At 42.4% G+C, this 21,576-nt stretch overlaps 1 protein-coding gene and 1 long non-coding RNA gene across 3 annotated transcripts in view; one reads left to right on the forward strand and one right to left on the reverse strand.

The window, feature by feature from the left end:
* NFX1 (nuclear transcription factor, X-box binding 1) overlaps positions 1 to 6,292 on the reverse strand; it is a 68,525-nt gene extending 62,233 nt beyond the window's left edge. The window contains 2 exon segments of the mRNA XM_051798698.1: positions 1,158 to 2,207; positions 6,175 to 6,292. Of these exon segments, the coding sequence (XP_051654658.1) occupies positions 1,158 to 2,207; positions 6,175 to 6,199 (1,075 nt within the window). The 5' untranslated portion in view covers positions 6,200 to 6,292.
* A 3,169-nt stretch (positions 6,293 to 9,461) lies between these two features.
* On the forward strand, positions 9,462 to 20,978 carry LOC127476199 (uncharacterized). Of its 2 annotated transcripts, none has more exons than XR_007906507.1 (3): positions 9,462 to 10,354; positions 17,355 to 19,063; positions 20,246 to 20,978. It is a non-coding gene; the product is annotated as an uncharacterized LOC127476199 (long non-coding RNA). The 2 variants fall into 2 exon arrangements; XR_007906508.1 differs by lacking the exon at positions 20,246 to 20,978 and having other exon boundaries at positions 17,355 to 18,457; positions 18,945 to 19,868.
* The last annotated feature ends 598 nt before the right edge of the window (positions 20,979 to 21,576 follow it).

The raw sequence follows: 21,576 nt of genomic DNA on the forward strand, positions 1-21,576 counted from the left end.
GTTCCTTAAGTTGCCTGTAAAAGATTACTACTTCTCTTCCTGCTTTTTGTACACAATGTTTTTCACTTAATAATAATGCTGGGAGAAAGATTGAGTTTTTTTAAAGAAACCAGGAGCACAAAAGTTATTGCATTTAGGTTACAAAGGATTAAGGAAGATCCTGATCCTTGAGCTTCTCCTAATGGAACAGAATTTCTGACTAGAGCTAAGCTTCCCAATTATGCTACTATTTTTTCATGTCTGAAATAGAAGAGATGCTGAGAAGCAAAATTTTCAATAGATTTGATACCACAGTTACAATAACAAGAACTACTCTATTCATCTCTATCATTCTGGGCTGCAGAGGATAAGGTTGAGATGCTTTGTAAAAAAAACAAACTAATATCATTCTTGGTGTTTCTCCTTATTGCCTCTGAACACCTAAGCCTCACAATTTAAGTGTACACTTATGTAAAACTGAAAGAAAAAGCTACCTAGGTTTCTCTTGAAACAGAAACATTATTTAGTGTTTCTAATAGCACTGAAGAGATTCAGCTGATTTCCATTTAATGTTTTCAGTCACTAGTGGTATGAGTCGGCAGAAAATTCGCTCTGACATTCAAAACCCGTGAGTCTGCTTTACACTGTGAACAAACACTATGTTTCTGTTCTCAAACTTCCAAAAATAGTGTCCAGAGATCGCCTCTATTTCTAATCACCTTTCAATACTACCATTGTAGGAAAAAACCACAAAATTCAGTTAGAAGCAGAACACAGTTTCTCTGTCTGGCATTTTCCTATTTCTACATATAACATGAGAAAACTCATTCTGCAAAAATCAGTTTAGTATTGTCCTCCTCCAGTCCCATTGTTCAGAATGCTTAGAAGTTTACTCACACAACACACACGTTTTAACATGGTCCCTGACCAGGTCATCATTTGCAGTTCGATAGTGAAACAGAAAAAAACTTTAAACAAAATCTGTCCTTCCCTAGTAAACTTATAGAACACGTCACTCAGAAATCATGCATCTACATTTAATTCTACCTTCTGAAACCAATACCAATGTAATGTGAAATAATAAGCCTCTTCAGCTACTCAAGGCAGTACTTGAAGAGTTTAAATTATTCATGATTGTATCTTTAATGCAGGAGTACAGAACAGTCTGGAAAGCTTACCGGTATGAGTTTCTTTGTTTTTTGGTACATCACTTTGCTTTTTCCAGTACTGGGTCCAGCTAAAATGAAGTGCAGGTGCCTGATCCCCCTTTAGCAGGAACTTTCTTCCACTGAGTCTGAGAGACTCAGACAATTGATGCCTGACTTCCTTGGTCAAGTTTTCATCATTTTTGTGGACAGGGAGTTCTTTCTTCCTTTCATTTTTATCTTTTGGAGTATATGCAAGAGAAGACTTCTTACCTACTTTTGTATTCTTACTACGGTGAGAATCATGTCTTTTCTGACACTCCTTTTCTACTGAGGGTTTATTCCACACAGGTTTCCGGGGATATCTTTTGTTTAGATAATTGTGGCCTTTCTGCTCATCCCCACTACCAACAGGTGCATCACAGAATGCCTTTCCAACAGAAGATTCTGAAGAGTCAGACTGTATCAAATCCAAAGACGGAACATTTTCAAGCAGCTCTACTTTCTGTTTAGAGCTCACTCTCTTTTCACGGTCATGTACTTGCTTTCCCTTCTCCCTGAAACCTCTTCCAGATGCATGCATCAGATGCGTTTTCTTTGGCTTTGCTCCTCTGCTATCTGCATTAGGTACCTCCCTGTCACTCTCTGAGGAGAGAAAATCATTGTATCCTCTAGGAGGCGCTCTTCTACTAGGTACTATTGCAACACCTGAAATTTCTGGACCTGCAGCAGCATCAGCAGTACTTTGCCTTATCTTATTTCTAGTACATGTGCTATCATTTCTTGATCTGTGCAATCTCTGGCTTAGCAAGTTGCGATTCTTCAAACTTTTACTGGTACTAAAATACTGGTGGAAGTCTTCAGAATTCCCATATTGACTTTCTGGATTACAAAAGCCATGGTGCTTTGTGGAAGAGGTTTCATGGTCTGTACCTCTTTCAGAAGACAGACTAGGAAATGATAAATTACTTCTATTCTGATTACTGTTAGACTCTTTCCTATCTTTATTTACCCAATTTATATCTGTAGGTTGTCTTTCTCCAGGAATGGAATCAGCAGCATCAGGATTGAAATTCAATGTACCTAAAAATTAAAAAATAAAAGCAAATATGTAAAACTATGAAATAGTAAATACTTCTTTTCAGCAAAATTACTACACATGCAAAGGTACAGAAGTTCAATCAATCCCACATTTCACACAACAACTGCAAACAAGTTTCCAGAAACTAGAACTGAATCATACAGTGCTTTGTAGAAGACTCTTCTTGTTATCTTTACAGAAGGACTGTGATGACCCAGAGTTAGGAATATAAAAATAAAAGATAAAGAAAAACGTTTGAAGCAGTACAAGACATGCAAGTGTGATAATTGATGTTTAATATCTGAAGTTTTTCCTAGCATGTTTACATACATACACGAACCTGAAGAAAAAGGGGTTCTTTAAATACAATTGTCTACATCTGAAATTTTAATATTATACAAAACTTTGAATATAAATTAAAAGTAGCAACAGTAAATGTTTGCATGAACTCTGATTATACTGTTCTACATACAGACATATTAAACAGTAAAGGGACTATCCAGGGCAGCTATGCAAAATTATTTTTCTGAGGCCATCAACATGAACCACGTTTCTACTTCAGAGGTCTTCCGTAATTTCTATGTCTCTAAATAAAAGAAAGAGGTGCACATAGGAAATCCTATGTTGCTCAATTTCCTGTAACAATGTGCCAGCAGTGCCTGCCTGCAACAGAAATTATGAGGTGAATATCAGGGACAGTTTAACAGTCTGTGGCATATTGGATAAGTCTTACACAGGAACGTAAAAAAGAGAAGAAATTTCTAAAACCTCATGGGGGTAGTACCGATTTTACATGTTGAGTAGGTTACCCCTCATGGTAGGGCAGGGTGCAGTTTATTCCTGGTTCATGAGAATTCAAAGAAATAAGTGCTTAGGCTATGACTTAGGCCAAGAGACTCTCCAAAAAGCTAATGCTACCTAGGTCTCTCAAGTACTGTTACAGGTTTAAAATCGTCTCTTGTAATTTTACCATACCACCATTAGGGGGTACGTTCTGACAACAGCACCACGATCAATACAGAAGTGGAACGAAACAAACAATACTGATTAGTACCAGTTTTTCTGACTGGACAAGCACTCATTTTTTTAATTGACCCCTTTTTATCGAGATACTATTTTTGGCTGAATTTACGGGTGTCTCGAGTACTGTGTGCAGTTTTGGGCTCCACAATACAAGAAGGGTATAAAAATATTAGAATGTGCCTAAAGGAGGGCAACAAAGACAATGAAAGGACTAAAAGACATGAGAGGCAGCTGAAAATACTAGCCTTGTTGAGTTTGGAGGAGACTGAGGGGTGACCTCATTGCTGCCAACAGTTTTCTCATGAGGGAGAGCGGAGAGGGAGATGCTGATCTCTTCTCCCTAGTGGCCAGTGATAGGACATGATGGAACACCTTAAAGCTTCATCAAGGAAAGGTCAGACTGGATAGTAACAGGAAAAAATTCTTCAATTAAAGGGCAGTCAAGTACCAGAAAAAGCTTTTCAGGGAAGTGGTCCTGAGCCCAAGCTTTTTAGTGTTCAATAAGTGCTTGAATAATGTTCTTAGATATCTAGTTTAACTTTTAGGTCACTCTGTGTGATGTCAGGCACTGGACTCAATGACCCTTTAGAGTCCCTTCCAACTCAATATTCTAGGATTATATGTTCAGTTTATATACTATCTCTCAATTTGATTTGAGGACTGATGTCTTCAGTTTTAAGTAATTCAAATAACCAATTTTGTCACCTAAAGACAGATGACAATATAGTGTGTAAATAACAATGTATTTGTGTCAGCACTATGAATACCCAGACAAGAAATGGTCCAGTCCACTGAACATGAAGCATAAGTTACACGGAAGACACTCCCTGCAAATCTTACAATACCGGTATTAAACTGTACCAGAAAGAAAAAAAAAAAAAAAAAGAGGAATGGTGCATTCACTTTCCTGTTCACCCTTACAGGCTTTAGAGAAACTCTGTGATATCTTCAGTTTAATGACGCATTGTACCATGTAAAACACTCAGCTGCCATCGTGAGGGCAAAAACCAAAAACTACATTCAACAGCAATTACACCAACTGATAAAAAAATCCATTAACAGCTCTTAAATACAATGCATTTGTCCCTTCTAGGTGCAGAGGGACAGAAACTAGAAAGGCATATCAATGCGAATACTTATTCTACAGTTGCCTTGTTCCTTATATTCTTCCTCTTTGTCGTTTTCCTTGTTCACTATTGGCAAAATGCACTGGATGGGCTGCACATCTGCAGTGTTTGAAAACTGTCATTCTACAACTCCCTGATCTACCCCAAAAGCAGAAACATTTTTTAGTTTTAAGCTCCTAAAATCATACACTCACTCTGTCCATGAAGTTGCAGGGCAAAAGCCAGTTTACACCCTAACACTGCACAAGTGCAATTCAAAACTTACCTATGAAATTGTTGTTGATAACACAGTACTGCCACAACACTAAATCAACTTCAGAACTTATGCCATGCAACAGTATCTGTTGCAATTATCTTAAGTATTATAAGGCAAGCATAGAAGTGGTGCATCATCCAGACTAATCTACTGCTTTTCAGTAAAGCAATTTTTAGCTCAGTATACCTATTTAAGACTTTTTATTCCAATATATATAAACCATACAAAAGATTTCACAATCAGAGCTGACCTGCAGCCTGACAGAAAGATAATCAGACAAGCAGACATTTGACTGTACCCACTTTACTGAAACTATCAATCTCTGCTCTCTGAACCATGTCCTAGGTCATTTCACCTGCCACAAGGCAGTTGAGGGTCCATTTTCATACCACCAAAAAATGACCTCAAGTAACTTTTCCGTCATGATAGCCAGGCTGCCAAGAACAGGGGATGCTGTTTAGGACATAAGCTAATGATAATCTTAATCTGAATTAACATCAGAGTGCTGCAAAAGTAGAGATTGATATTTTCTTCTTCACCCAGGACACAAAAATTCCAGGATTCTCCCTGACAGAAATCCAACAACTCTATAAACAATGAAATGAGTTAGCTCATCAGTGGACCTCAATGTGACATTTATTACCTGAGAAGTCTACCTAGACTAGAAGAAATTAAGAATGTGATGAAAAAACTAAATATTGTTAATTACTCTAGGCAACAGTGTTATTTCTGGATACATGCTCAAGACACAATTACATAAGGATTATGTGCCCATAATGCATGATAAACCATTAAATGCAAGGCTGGAATATAGATCTTGAAAGGTTTCCCTCCTTTTCCTCAGCAGCCGCAACCAATAAAATTAAAATTAATCTGAACTTGCATCATACAAGTACGCAGGGCAAAACAAATAAAAGAAAAAGCGTTTTCTTGCACTTGTGGCGCTAAATCCCCGTCCAGGTCGGCTCGGGTCCTTATGACGCTCTCCACTCGTGAGCCCTTGCCGAGATCACTCTAGACAGGTAGCACCTGCTCTAAGCAATAACCTCCTGCACGTCCAAGACCTCTACTTACAGATTCCTCGAAAAGCCGAGGTTTTACAGCAGCTTGTAGGGCTAAGACATTGTCACTGTCATTGCCCTGTGCAGGCAGCCTGAAACCCGGCTTTCACGGGTACGGGTGTGGACAGAGAGCAGTAGATTCTCCCGAAACCAAGCGCCTCTTTAGATTTTCTCTGACATTACCATTCCTTTGTCACATACTAGAAGCTCGTACGTTCCTCCTCAGGCAAAATTCTCCCTAGCGCGTCCTGCGGCACAGGCGAACCCAGCCATTTTGAGCGCCACAGGCGCCGCCAACTTGCGGCGGGCGGGGGCGGGGCAGCGGCAACAGGTGGTGCCGCAACCCGCACCCCTCGACGAGCCAGCACTCGGCCACGACCGCCATGGCGCAGGCTTCTGCCCGGCAGTATCGCTGCGGAGTGATGGCCGCTCCTCCCCTTCACTGGGCTCACCCCGCCTGCAGGCCTGAGCCCCCCCGCCCCAGCCCGGCAGTCGCATTCACCTGCGCCGGGCCGCGCCTCCGCCATGCCAGCGCCAACCTCACTCCGCGGTCCGGCGTCCCCGCGGCCGCGCACGCGCACGGCTCGCGCCCGCGCCACCACCAAGGCCCGCCTCTGCGCGCGCAGCCGCACGGAGCCCCGAGCGCGAGCGGAAGAGCAGAGGCGCACACGAGGCGGGAGGGACGGGGCGGGGCGGGGCGGGGCGCGGGGGCAGCACCCGCTGGGGGGGCCCTGAGACCAGCTGGTGCCGAGCGGGGGGTGCTGCGTGTCCGGCCGACGGAAAGAGCTGGAAATCGGAAGCCTTCTGTGATACTGCAAAGGAGGAAGAAAGGAAAACTAACAGCGACAAAGAAATGCTAGCCCTGGCAATAAATTTATCATTTGTTTGGCAATCGGCTTGCCTGCTGCGTTTAGACCCCGGCTAAGCGGGCCAAGAGCAGGAGGGTGGGTTCAGGACAGCTAGTGTCGCTGTCTCAGTGCAAAGAGGTGCTTTCTGTAGCCACAAGATAGAAAGCAGGGATGTGTCATCAGGCTGTCTATTGCATCTTGCATGCAACTGCTTAAAGGAGGTGACAGAGACACACACGTGTCATCCCAAAAAGCCCACACAAGAATTCCCATACTCCAGCTGGTGCTGCAGACAAATCTTATGCTCCAGCTACAAATACTCCATAAGAATTGCATGATTCATCATACTGCGGGTTTCAGCACCAGTGTTTAACCATTGTATGATTCAAACCTCCCTGCAGAGGTTTGCAGTGCCATGGTTACAGTACATCTACTGAACATTTCGGAGTCCTTACAGAGCTGCTGATCTTTATAGACACTGCAGAGAAAGTTCACAGTTTTATAGCATCAGCAGCTCTGAAGAATGGCACCTCAGGAGCACTGCTGCATGCAGTCTGTCTGCATTTTGACCTCCACACTCTCCTGGTGAAAGTCTCCCTTCGAAGTTCCATTTGCTGCATAGCTCTATTGCTCCTAGTCGGCAAAGTTCACGACTTTAAAGCCCTTAAAGAACCAGTGGGCATATTGCAGAAACACTAGCCATTGAAATGCACCCCAGACTCCTGACATTGCAGAGGAAGTTTGCAAACCAGTATAGCAACGCCCTTATGACGATGCTACATGTTTTGCCATGCATTTTGAGTGTGTTTGAAGTGCTTTACTATATGTAAACATGGTGATCATCTAAAGTTGCAAAGAAAGGTATGCAGCAGTGGCATCCCTTCAGAGACACATGGTTTTCCAGCTGCTGTCAAGAAACTTGCAATAGTCCTCTGGTTCCCATAGACTTCTCTGTAACTACTGTAAAGATGTGTCCATAATATTCACATAGAACTACTAAAAATGTTTAACACTGCTTTTCATGAATACCACAGTACTACCACTTCAGCATCCACACTCTTTTTTTGTTACCACCAAGAAACCAGTTTTTGTCTGGAAAGTACTATAGGGATTTTCACCTGTATGTTCTGCTGCACATTTGCCAATTATTAGGTCCATACAGGTCTTCCTTTGTTCTCTGTTTTCCCTTTTTATCTAAACAGTTCTGCTTTTTTTTTCCTTTCCTGTCTTAAATTGCATTGGGACAATTCCATCCACTCCTGATAGCCTAACTTAATTGCCTAACGTTTCTGTACGCGCATGTGATTTTATTTTCTTCTTTAGTTTGGCAAAAATAGTCTTTCTATCTTTTCCTTATAATTTTTTCTTTTCAGCTCAAGGGTAGGACAAAGATCTCCCCACTGTATCATACACCTTCTCTTAAAACATGTTTTTTGTTTCTACTTTGTCATGCTTGAATATTTATTTCCCCATCTTTTTGCCATTTATCACCCATTTCTTTTTTCAGTAGCTGCTTTTTTCCATCTGACCAGTATGCCTGTCAGGAAGTAGCAGGGACAGAATGCTCCATATGTAAAGTAGAACTGGGAGCTGAGAGTCAGTAAATTCCACAATACCTGAGCAAGAAGCAAGTTCACCAACAGCCCAGGCAGCAGGTCAGGTTGCTATGCGAGCCTGTAATGACAAGGCAGCTCAAGGCAGAAGTCAAGCCAGCAGGCAAGGATTAGAGAGGGTAGACACAAGCATATCTGCAACATAGTTCAGGAGGAAAGGACAAGAGCAGGTATTTTAAAGCAGCAGGGGAAAGAGCAAGGGGCAGACACCTATTGAGGTTTTTCAAGGCCTGAGAGCTACTTACAAAAGTTGATGCTGAACTCATCCAGACAAACTCCCAGGGTGGGGGGAAGGCGCATGGGAGAGATGTACTCAGGTCTCTTACATAGATGTCTTTGGCAGCAGGGATGCCTATAAACAGCCTTGCCTTCAAGGGAGAGGGGGAGATGAGGTAGAGAAGCAGAAGGAAGGGAAACCCTAGCCATTGTTGTCTGTGTCAGCTTGCATGCCAAAGAAGATAAATCTCTAACAGAAACATATTCACTCCTGAGCTGGCATCACTGTATAGTCATTTTTAAGAACCAGTCAGTGACTGGGGTCAGTGACTACTGAGGACATGCTTTGACATGAAGACAGCAAGGTTGTCATGATGCTGAGATTCTGGTGAGGAAGATGAAATGGTCTACAGCCAATAAATTACAAGTCTAGATGTTCAGCATGAGTCTTCTGCATATATACAATACCCTTTTTTGCAAAGGATTTCCTGGAATTCCTGGTTTTTAAAGAAGCTGTTCCTAGGTAATTCCAGATGCCATTAGGGTTGCAATCCCTGCATCCAGAAGCAATAATCTAATACAGTACTGTGTACACCTCCAGAAGGCAAGGGAAGAATGCTGTGGGCACAGTCAATTGCAGCACACAGCGATGTTCTCTCTCTTTCGTCCTTTCCTACCTTACCTAAAGCCCTTATAGACAAGTGAAAAAAAAAAAAAAGTCCACTAGCATGTGCTTTAGTTTAAAAAAAAAAGTCTGTTGCTGGGGACAGCTTTTCAGAAGCATCCTTCCAAAAGCTAAATTTGGGCATAAATTGAAAATAGAAACCAAAGTTCTGACAGATGAAAAGTAAACCACACCATGAGACAGGCTAAAAGGGTTTGAAGAACAACTTACATAAGGCATAAAATCTAATAATAAATCCCTTTCAAACACTTCAGGCTCTGCACATCTCCAGACAGACTGCAGCACCAGGAAAATTAAAAGAAATTTAAAGGAGCATACAGAGAAAATAACCAAAAATCTAAACTCATTCTTTACATCTGTGCTCACTGCAGCAGATATGGATTCCTGAGCCAGCTCTTCTTTTTTAGAGGGGCATTCACCAGGGGTTATGTCTTGAAAGATTCAGTATGTAATATATAGGTTATGGAACATACAGGCAAAATTAATAGTAATAAATCACAAGGACCAGATGGTATATACCCAGGAATTTTAAAAGAATTCAGAGGTGAACTACAAATGTCCTGTGTCATAGTTTGAGATTGGCCCCCCTGAGAGTCGGGGGCTCAGAGGTGATTGGGTGCCAGGGCAGTGTTCCCTGGAGAGCCAATCACCACTTGTTCTTGTTCACTTCTGCTAAAAATCATATATACACAGCACCGGAAGCTGCTGGCAGTGTTTTGCTGTTGGTGTCCGCTGTGTGTAGGTGGAGAAGGCCAAGGGGTGGCTGGGCTCCTTCTTTCCCCCCTCCGGGGGGGAGAAGGGGAGCCTTGCGGCCCCCAACTCTGCCTAGGCCAGAGTTAGAGGCAGCATTTAGAGTGAATGTTTGTGAGGGATGCGACTCACAGCACCTGAGGTAAGAGGAGAGAGGCAGGCTTTGCAGCCAAGCCCTCTTCCCCCTCCTTTCTGCAATTAAGCTGTGGAGGGGGGGCTTTTCTTTCTCTCCACTGTAAAGTGGAGGAGAGGCTCAGCACTGGAGCAGAGCCAAAGTGGATGGGCTAAATATAGCTCAGAGCCAGGGAAAGGAATCCCAGGCAAAATTGGAGATGGACCGAAGAGAGAGGCCCAGAGGATGTCTCTGCCGTGATTTAAACGCAGGACAGCCAAAAACCCGAAGGAGGAATCAACATTCCAGGACGCGTACATTGATAAGCTACACTACAGCAGCCTACGAATCGAGGTATGAGACTGAGAAAGAGAGGTCACACAGCAGACCGAGGAGAAAGGACTCAAAGCTGTCTTCTTGGACTTCGTGAGGAGAAAAACTGCAGCAAACAGCTTGAGGTTGGTAGGGAGTGTTTCGGGCCCCGAACACTCCCACGAGAGAGAGACTGGTTATTTCCCAGCCTTGAAAGGCTCTTCCCGGACTAAAGTTAAAGGGAGGGGCTTAAAGGACTGATAGAAGTGTAATAATATATATATATATATAGTTGCCTTTAGTTTGTATAATATTTATTTGTGTAAATAAATATATATACTTTCCCTTTCCCCTATAAAAGTCTCTGGCCTGAAAGTTTCTCTCTGGTGTTGGGATAAATTGTGGGAAGGGGTGGGGGAAAGCCTGGAAATTGGATTTTGGATTTCTAATGTGGCTCAAACTGCTACACCTGAAAAACTTATAATATAAAACTGCTTTGGTAGGAGAAGACAGGGATGTGTCATCTATAGCTGACTTTAAAAAGCTGATTTTAAAAGAATGCTATAAGAAATCTAGAAAAGTACAGGCCTGATGTCCATAGCGGGCAATTTAATGAAAACTGTAAGATAGATCAGAATTAGTAAGCATATGCATAAAGATGTTGTAATAGAGATGAGTCATAATGGCTTTTGTAAAGAACTGCCTCACAATTCCACTGAAACGTTTATGAATCCCTTGTGGCTAAGGGAGATAGATCCTGGAATCCTGACCAGGGATTTCTGGAAGGTATTTGTAGAGGCCAGTCATCAGCTCTCAAAAGTTAGACTGCCAAGAAATAAATAATTGCAGGACTAAATAACTGATTGAAAGATAGGAATCTATAGCAGGAATCTACAGTAGGAATCAATAGCCCATTTTCACAGTAAAAGGAGGTCATCAATAGAGTCCCACAAGGAAATGTTTTGGAACCTAATCTGTGCAACATATTTCTCAAAGATCTGAAAATGGCAGTGTCAGAGTCTGCTGACAGTACAGTGTTATTTAGGGAAATATAGGCAATGGCAGGCTGAGAAGAACTGCAAGCAGAAGAGTCTTTGGTACTGGGTATATGGGCAAAAAGATGGAAGCAGAGCATATGGGAATAAACCATCCTATCTTCACATTTGAAATAAAGAGCCCTAAGCTGTTACAACAGTTATAACAGGTAGTTGTATGAGAATGTCTTTTTTATGCTCAATAGTGTGAAAAAAAAGCAAATCAAATTATTAAGCATTGCTAAGAAAGGAGTAAAGAATAAACAGAGATAACACCAAGACAGTGTAAGAATCAATCAATACTATACAGAAGTCCAGGTCCTCTATCTCAGAGGACAAAGGAAAAGGGAAAGGTTCAGAAAAAGGCAAAGAAAAAGGGATCATAAGCAAGAATGACTTAGATATGTTGCCTAAAAGAAGCACTTAAAAGAAACCTCTAAGTTTTAGAAATAAGGCATTCTTTAATCAGCACTGGGTGCACTGGTCATAATTTTGCCAAAATTCACCCTGAGGTATCTTCACTACAGCTTATATGTCAGTGTTACATGATTATTCATTTTTCATTCCTGTTACATATTCACGGAATTTCCCAACACTTATTAACATATATGCATATCCTTTTAAGGTCTCTGAGGGTCTTCCTCAGTGGTCTTCGGTGGTCTTCTTTGAAGCCCCCCAAAGTTCTAAGTGATTACCTTGTGAACTTCTTCAAGTCAGTGCACTTGGTTAAAAAGTAACTGGGTGTTGCCTGGCTGACTGCCTCAGTTCCCCCCTTCATTGTTTCTTTAAATCACTTGGCTCAGCTATATGTAGTTTCTATGTTGTTGTTCTGAAAAATATGTCGGGGTTGACAGCAGGTCTGTCGGAAGGAAGACAGGACTGTAAAAGCTGATATCCTGAACTTCCTGCAAAGTCACCATGAGCTTGCTAGAGCAAGTCACTGTGAGTCTGCAAATGCTGAATCATTGTGAGTTTGCTGTAGGGCAGCCAATCCTGAGGTACGTTTATGAAGAAACACCAATTATAATGCAACATATATGTTACACTGGGGAGTACAAATGTCAGAGATCTGTTGCAATAAAGATCCTATCCCTCTCCTGTCCTATTTTTGGAAAAAGACTGTTTCTGTGTTGCTTTGGCTGTCTCAACAGCGACATATATATATATATATATATATATATATATATATATATATCTATGTTTCTGTTATTATGAGCCTCAAAAATGTCCAAAAGACAGAGGAGCTAACTAAAACTTTTATTCGAATAAAAGGGAGAGTTCACTAGACAATCCCCAGTGAAGTCTCTCAACTTGATAGAGGTCACAGCCTCTTTTATCCCCTTGCCTGAAATGCAGGTCCCTCCCCGTTTCCCCATTGGCTGAGGTACTCTGGGGTTACAGCCTTCCCAACATGCCTACAATGTGTCCCCCATTATATGGTTCCTTTGTTTCTGGGCAAATTGCACTTTTCTATAACTAAACAACTGAACAACCAGTAAATTGTCACTACTCAGCATCAAATGCAACCACACCACAAATTTTGCAAGAACACCTATTTATTCCTAATATTGTAAATACTAGCAGTTCTTGTTACATTTCTAAACCCCGACATCAGATAAACCTTTTGGAAAAGAGTGTGTATGTTTATGGATATGATAGAGGTCTGCAAAATCTGGAACAGCACAGACAGAGGAAATAGACTGAGCACTGACCTTTGAAAGGTGATATAAAATAAAAGATCATTTAGAGTCCTGGTGAGGCAGCACTGAAAGAGTAAAATATCAAAAAAAAAAAAGTTACATTGCACTTAAACTACCAAGTATGGGTGCCCTGCTGATCCAAACAAGTTTGAAGCTAAAAACCATAGTAGCGGGGTACTAATAACATGGTACTGGTTAACAGAATGGTCAGTGTCAGTCAAAAGACAGTGGCCCAGCAGGGAGCCTCAGAGATAACTTTTCAGATGTTGAAATTCTGTACCCACTTCTGACTTCTGAGGTGCATAGCACAAGCTGATCTTGCCTGAAAGCTGATCTTTCTCCTGGTGTCCGTCGTGGTTTGAGCCCTCTAAAAATCCATTTTCGAATTTCCAAGCCCCCCTCCCCCAATTTACCTCAACACCGAAGAGAAATTTCCAGACAGGCACAACTCAGTATGGGGGAAGGGGATTATATACAATTTATTACTATACACGATAAATACTACAGAAGCTAAAAAGTAATTATATGCACAATATTAACACAATCCCTAACACCCCTTGGACCCTCCCACATCACTTAAGAAGAAGTCTTCAAGGCGATAGTGATAAGTCTCTCTCTAATTGGGGTATCTGGGAAAGGGGTCTCTTGCACCCCCACCAGCCCTCAGCTCCTGCTGAGGTCTCCTCCTGAGCTGCAAGGGAAACACATGCGTCATCAGGTTTTCATCACAAAAGGTCCAGGGAGTCAGCTTTTGAGTCCTTTCTCCCTGGTTCGTGAAGGTTTCCTCCCAGAGAGTAAGATGTTCCATTCTCACTCTCCAGGTTGCAGGCTTCTGAGTCTCACTCAGTCTTTTTACCCCAAATAGCTTTCACCAAAAGTCCTTACCCAGAAAAAGCCTGCCGGTTTGGCTTCCTCTCTTCCTTAGCTGCTGCAGCTTTCAGTTTTTGGCTGCCCTCGTCCAAACTCACGTAGGGCACCTCCAAACCCTTTGTCCCGTCTCCTGGCTCGGCTCCAGTACCGAGCCTTATGTCCACACCACTGCCTCCCTGGGCAGTGGAGGAAGGAAAAAAGAGCCCCCTAGCCTTGGCCACGGGTACTCGGTCCAGTTATAAACTGTCCCAAGCTCCCCTCAGCCTAGCCGGCGGGGGAAGAGGGCCTGGCCCCCCTGGCATAGGGGGCTGGAGGCCTCCCTCCTCTCACCTCATGGTTGCGAGTCTCTCCCTCACAACACACACACTCACTGCCACACACTGCATCCAGCTCTGGTGGGGGCCCCTGGCCACCCCTTGGCTTCTCTCTCTCTCTCTCTCTCTCTCAGACACTCTCACACTCTGCCAACAACTTCCGGCTGTTATGATATCTAATTTCACAAGAGCGAAAAAACCAGCTGCGATTGGCCCCCTAACCGGAAACTCAGCTGGGACCAACCATTTCCAGCCCCCTGGCCCCCGGGGGTGTGGCTCAAACTATGACAGTGTCCCAGGTCCTAACAGTGTTCTTCCTACTTATGGAAGACAAGTTCTGAAGTCCCCACACAGCCCTTTTACCCGGACAAAGAGAGGTGGCCTACAGCAACTGCTCCCTTCTATGCATTGCTGAGATAGATAGTGGACCAGTCCCACAGGGCTCCAAAGAACTTGCACATTGGTTTGAACCCTTCAGCAAGCAGCAGCTCTGCTGTCCTAGGAGGAAGAAAGCAGCAGGTAACCCATAGGCCTAAGGAGGTGCTGAAAGCTGTCTGGTTTGTGTTTAAGGAAACTTCACAGTGAACATTTGTGAGACTCTGGCAGTCACACTCTCAACACCAGACACTTTAACTGCTGGGACCGAAGCCCCTTCACAGCAGGTGGCAGTGAACCAACCGGCTTTACTCCCTGCACACCCCACTCACACAGTCAGACAAGGTTTCCTTATCGGTTTGACCCCAGGTTTCCCATAGCAGAGTCTCAGATGTCTAGTTCATTGAAGTAATTTATTCATGGCACAGCCATTATTTGAAAGGTCAGCAGTTCACAGCCTCTTGTCTCTGGTGCCAATCTGCATTTCAATCTGCAGCTTGCAAGATGAGCTACCTAGACCAGATATATTCCTCAACAGTTTGGAAAACAGCAAATGAGGTAGCAATGTGCATCACCTAAAGACAGCACATTGTGTTACCAGGAACTAAGCACAGATCACCAGTCTGCAGGTATAGAGTAGGTATTATTTTAGTATGGCATCCTTAGGGAAGCAAGTAGGACCACAGGCTTTTACGCTAAAGGACTCCCGGCAACTAACTTCTGATGCACTTACTGCAGGCAACATATTTTGGGGGAAAATTTAGCTATAAACTCTATCTTGCTACAAAGTTTCCAAGCATCCATTGTTCTGCCTGGAAAATCTTGATCAGTGCTGCTAAGATGCCCAGTATGAACACAAAGCATCTCCACTGTCCACACAAAACCCAACATATTTGGCTTACCATACATATATTTTTCAGTTAACTACACTTCTAACCATAAGGCACTTGCTCCATTGCATCTGTCACATGTACAGCTGGCATGTAGTGGATCTAGCACTGAGAAGTCACATCTCTGTGATTTCTAGTCAACTTTTCCTACTTTATGTAATTTCAAGAAAAAGAATACAAGAGGATTCTTGCCAATGTTGTGTCACACAATTTACTATGATAACATTAAGCTTTCTTTAAAAAGGAAAGATTTTAATGTTTAATCGTGAGGGATTTTAAATAGATCATTGCAACCAGTATACCCTCCTTTCTCTACCACTTATCATTCTTTGAGGAAATGAAGTAAAAGAATTCACTGCATGAAGTAAAACTATATAGGACCACCAATGCCAGATAATTTAACACCTGGATGTTATCCCAATACTGAGAAGAGGCACTAAGAATGATACTTCAGAAATTATACAGAAAAAGTCTTTGATGTCATGGTAACAGAATGAAGAAGCAAAGCCCCTCTCTGAGTTACTTTCATGATCAGAAGAAAGCGTGTCTCTGAATTGATGAGTAGCCTGTGGTAACAGAGCTGCTTTCCAATATCTGACAAACCAGATCTAAAAAAGAGGAATTACAGTATTGAAGAGATATGCACTCAGAAAATACAGTAAAGAAGGAGAAAGCTTGCGAAGGGAGATAAGAATATATCATCTTCACCCTGAACAAGGACTCTCCCATATTCCTATACAATGTCCATTAGACTAAAGGAAACAAAAGCTTTTTGCATCCTGCAATACACTCACCTGAAAAAACTCCTATATATTTATTCTCAGGACTCTGAATACTATGCAGCAGTGATAACCCAGCAGATAGTTCAACTGGTGTGTCTGGATATGTCTTACACTAGAGGAAAAACCTGAAAAAGGTGAAAATAGAGAAGAGCAAAAAATAGCATACCTGTGTCAAATTCCTTTACTGTCAATTTATGTAACAGAAACTCATAATTCTGCAGAATGTATGTGTGTGTACATACATATCTGTATAGAGAGTGAGAGAAAGAGAGGAAGAGAGAGAAGTAAAATAGGAAGAGGTTCAGTTATACCAGACAGCCAAAGGCAAACAACTCCTCTGTGACTAACTGCAAGTAATCATCTAACTGGAAGCCAAGTTAAACTGAATTTCTTAAGGGTCAATACTGAGGCTGACACTGTTTAACATCATCATCAATGACCTGGAAAAGGGGACAGAAGGATCCTAAGCAAGTTGGCATATGACACAAAATTGCAAGGAGCACATGAAAGGCCTGTCATTCACATTGACGTTGACAAGCTGGAGGAACAGGCCACTAAGGGAACCCATAATATATACAGGGAGAGGCTAATCTAACTGGGTTTATCCAGCCAAAGGAAGAGAAGACTAAATCTCATTCCTATCTTCAACTATCTAAGGGGGTTTATAGAGAAAAATGAGCCAAGCTCTTCTTGAGATGCACAATTAAACAAGAAGCAACAGACTCAAACTGAAACAACAGAAATTCTGACTGGAGAGGATAAAATGATTCTTCACTCTTATAACAGTTAAGCAGGGTGGCCAGAGAGATGGTAAGATCTACACCCCTGGAGGTTTTAAAAAATCACATGGACAGGACCTTGTGCAACCCGATCTAGCTTGTAGTTAAATCCACTTCAAGCAGGTTGGACTACAGATGTCTAGAGGCCCCTTGCAAGCCATTTTTTTCTATAATGCTGTAATGTTATTTATAGTAACAAAATTACAATACGCTTGCCTGCTAATGTCTAAATAAAATAGCTGTTTCAAGTCTGTGTTAAATTAGTTGCTTCCCTGCCATTATTGCATGCCAGGGTGCTGGGGACAGGAAGCAAGAAAAAGTGAAGCTTATACTTCCATCCTGATGTGTTTTCTTTCTACTGAAAAGAGTGGGATCCTATTTGTCTGTGTTTCCACTCTACAGGTGTGAAGTACTTCTAACCTTTCATGTTAGATTGTCAGTAGGAGAACACCGCAAGAATCTGAAATCAGCAAGAGCATCTGAAACAAGAGAATCCACTGAAAGACTGCACAGAAGTTTTTGCATAGGAAGTAGCTCTCCGTATGATAGGTAGAAGCAGCACATTTCCATGGAGTAATATTAAAGTATTAAATTGTAGAATAATTTAGGTTGAAAAAGACCTCTAGGATCATCATATTAAACTGCTAACCTACCACTTCCAAGTCCACCACTAAACCATATTCCTAAGTGGTTACATGACTTTTAAATACTTCCAGGGATGGTGACTCAAGAACTTCATTGGGCAGCCTGTTCCAATGTTTGATAACTCTTTTTCGGTGAACTAATATCCAGTCTAAAGATTTCTTTTACACTTACTATAGTTAATAAACTTTTCTAGTATAAAACTGAGAGTGCCAGAAACCATGATGCTGTCACCTTGACATGCCGTGAAGATGGTTAGGCATTTCCTCTGCAGTCTCTCTAATTGCACCTATCATCAATATTGCCTTCAGATACTGGAGGTGAAAGGATGACACTTTTGTGCTATTAAGGACCACCTGAGTGTTTTTTTGGGAACGTTAGCACCTGATTCTTTCTGTTCTTCATTCATGAAAATCAGGAAGGACAGTCTATGTTATCTCTATAAGCAACAGTAAAGAAATCATGTTTATGTGCTGCTGACTATTTCAGTTCCGCTAAATAAACACAATAACCCTGCAGTCATAATTTAATTCTTTTAAAATGGCCGCATTCAGCAATTAGGAGTTTCACAGCTAACCAAGTCGCCAGTTTTCTGTTTTATCATCAACAAAAGAGATCAAAGTCTCTGTGACTCAGACTTCATGGCACAGACATCTTAACCCTGTATAAGTCTACTGTTGAACTCACAGGGCTTTTTAAATTCCAGATTTATAACCCTTCTCTTTTAGATCCAGTCTGCCCTTCCTAGTGCCTTCCCATCCCCATGCATCTTCTGAACTCTGATGTGCTCATTACTGGATATATAATGAAGTAGAACTTGGAATTCCATGCCCTACAATCACTCTTCTACTTGGCCTAATCAAGTTAAGTGCAACTTTTAAAAAAGCATATAATTTACATTATTATTTAATATTGCCTATTTTAAATTGTAAGATATATTATTTTTCTGAAGGAAAATAACTAGCTTTTTAATAACTAGTTTTTGTAGTGTGAGTTAAAACAGAACTTTAAAATATTTTCTTGTTGTCAAGGAATGGGAATGTAACATAAAAAAATAAAATGGCAATACAAAATTTTCATAAGTTTACTTGCCTAATTCTGCCTGTATTCAGAGTCTGAACCATTAAAACTTATGAGCTGTTTTAGAAGAAGTGTGCATTAGGGAGTGTTTCAACTGTACAGAGCTCAGTGATAGTGATGATAAGGTTGAGTGCCTATGGGTAAGAATCAGGGGGAAGGCTAACAAGGTAGTAGGCATCCTGGTGGAAGTCTTTTACAGACAACCTAACTAGAATGAAGAGGCAGATGAAGTATTCTGAATGAGGCTGGCTGATGTTTCATGATCCCTAGCCCTTGTTCTTGTGAGATACTTCGCTTTGCCAGATGTCTACCGGAAACTCAACAGAGCAGAGAGAAGGGAGTCTAGGAGGTTCCTGGACTGTGTAGAAGATAACTTCCTGATACAGCTGGTAAGTGAGCCTGTCAGGGCTGATGCCACATTAGACCTGCTGTTTACAAACAGAGAGAGAAGAAACCTGCTGCTGGGAGATGGGGGGGCTGGAGGTCATCTTGAGCATAGCAATGACAAAATGATGAGTTTCCAATTCTTGGTGAAATTAAGGAAGGGGGTCAACAGAACATCTACTTTGGACTTCCAGCAGGTGGAAGCAGTCATTAATAACAAAGGGGTCCAGGAAAGCTGGACATACTTTAAGAAGGAAATCTTAAAGGCGCAGAAGCCCATCCCTATGTGCCAAAAGATGAGCCATTGGGGAAAAAAACTGGCCTGTCTGAACAAGGAATTTTTGCAGGAACTCAAGGAAAAAAAGAGTTTATGACCCTTGGAAGAAGGGGCAGGAAGCTCAGAAAGAGTACAAGGATGTTGTTGGGTCATGTAGAGAGAAAATTAGAAAGGTGAAGGCTCAGCTAGAACTCAATCTGGCCACTGTTGAGAAAGATAATAAAAAGTGGTTTTTAGAAATACATCAACAACAAAAGGAGGGCCAAGGAAAATTTCTTAATTGGACATGGTGGGGAACATTGGAAGCAAGAATGAGAAAAAGGCTTAATGCCTTCTTTGCCTCAGTCTTTAACAGTAAGACCAGTTATCCTTAGGGCAGCTGGCCCCCTGAGCTGGTAGACAGGGACAGGGAGCAGATTAGAACCCCTGTATAATCCAGGAGGAAGTCATTAGTGACCTGCTGAACTATTTAGACACTCAAAAGTCTATGAGTTCAGGTGGGATTCATGAGAGGGTACTGAGGGAGCTGGCAGAAGAGCTCACCAAACCACTCTGTCATTTATAATCAGTCCTGGCTAACTGTGGAGGTCCCAAATGACTGGAGGTAGGCCAATGTGATGCCCATCCTCAAGTAAGGTCAGAAGGAGGATCCAGGGAAGGAGGTCAGGCCTGTCAGCCTGACCTTGGTGCCTGGGAAGGTTATGGAACAGATTATCTTGAGTGCAATCACACAGCATGTACAGGATAACCAGGGGATCAGGCCCAGCCAACACGGGTTTAGGAAAAGCAGGTCCTGCTTGACCAACCTTATCTCCTTTCACGACCAGGTGACCCTCCTAGTGGATGAGGGGATGGCTGCAGATGTAGTCCACCTGGATGTCAGTAAAACCTTTGAAACTGTCTCCCACAGCATTCTCCTGGAAAAGCTGGCAGCCCACAGCTTGGACAGTTCTTTGCTTGGTTGAAGAACTGGCTGGATGGCCAGGCCCTGAGACTGGTGGTGAATGATGCTGCATCCAGTTGGTGGCCACTCACTAGTGGTGTTCCCCAAGGGTTAGTGTTGGGCCCAGTCCTGTTTAATATCTTCACTAATGATTTGGATGAGGCAATCGAGTGTACTCTCAGTAAGTTCATGGACAATACTAAATTGGGTGGGAGTATAACAGGCTGGATTGATGGGCTGAGGCCAATTTTATGAGGTTCAGTAAGGCAAAGTGCCAGGTCCTGCACTTGGATCACAACTCCATACAGCTCTACAGTGTGGGGGAAGAGTGCTGGAAAGCTGCCCAGGAGAAAAGGATGTGGGAGTGCTGGTCGACAGCCATCTGAACATACACCAGCAGTGTGCTCAGGTGGCCAAGAAGGCCAATGGTATCCTGGCTCGTATCAGAAATAGTGTGGCCAGAAGGACCAGGGCAGTGATCACCTCCCTCTACTCAGCATTGGTGAGGCAGCACCTTGAGTTCTGTGTCCAGTTCTGGGCCCCACAATTCAAGGACATTGAGGTACTGGAGTGTGTCCAGAGAAGAGCAACAAAGCTGGTGAAGAGTTAAGAGCACTATGAGGAGTGGCTGAGGGAGCTGGGGGTGTTAAGCCTGGAGTAAAGGAGGCTCAGGGGGACCTTATCATTTTCTACAACTACAAAGGAGGTTATAGCAAGGTGGGGATTGGTCTCTTCTCCCAGTCAACTAGTGACAGGACAAGAAGACAGCCTCAAGCTGCACCAGGGGAGATTCAGGTTGGACTATGAAGAATTTCTTTATGGAAAGCACTGGAAATGGCTGCCTACGAAGGAGTCACCATTCCTGGAGGTGTTCAAGAAACAACTGGATGTGGAACTTAGTGCTACAGTCTAGTTGACAAGGTGGAGATTGGTCAAAAATTTGACTTGATGATCTTGGAGGTCTTTTCCAACCTAAATGATTCTGTGATGTCAAAACAACTAGAAAATTTCGACATTGTCAATGCTAAAACAAAATTTTGATAACATTTTCACTAAAGCATGAAGAGTCAAAAGAAACACTGAACTCTTCTAAAAACATTTTAGCTATTAATTTCTTTCAGATATAGTGTCATATATTTCTGCAGAACCCTGCCCTTAAATAACTCACCTAATAAAGTGCCTTGTTACCTGACCTGATCACAGCCCCAAATTCTCAAATCTAAAATGAGTAGTGCTCAGCTCCATTCTCTTTGAAGGGCGCTTCACATGGAAACTTTACCCAAGAGAGTGAATTCATT

This window comes from Manacus candei, unplaced genomic scaffold (genome assembly GCF_025592945.1).
Source record: "Manacus candei isolate 608988 ecotype Guabito, Panama unplaced genomic scaffold, ASM2559294v1 h1tg000049l, whole genome shotgun sequence".
Taxonomy (NCBI): Eukaryota; Metazoa; Chordata; class Aves; order Passeriformes; family Pipridae; genus Manacus; species Manacus candei.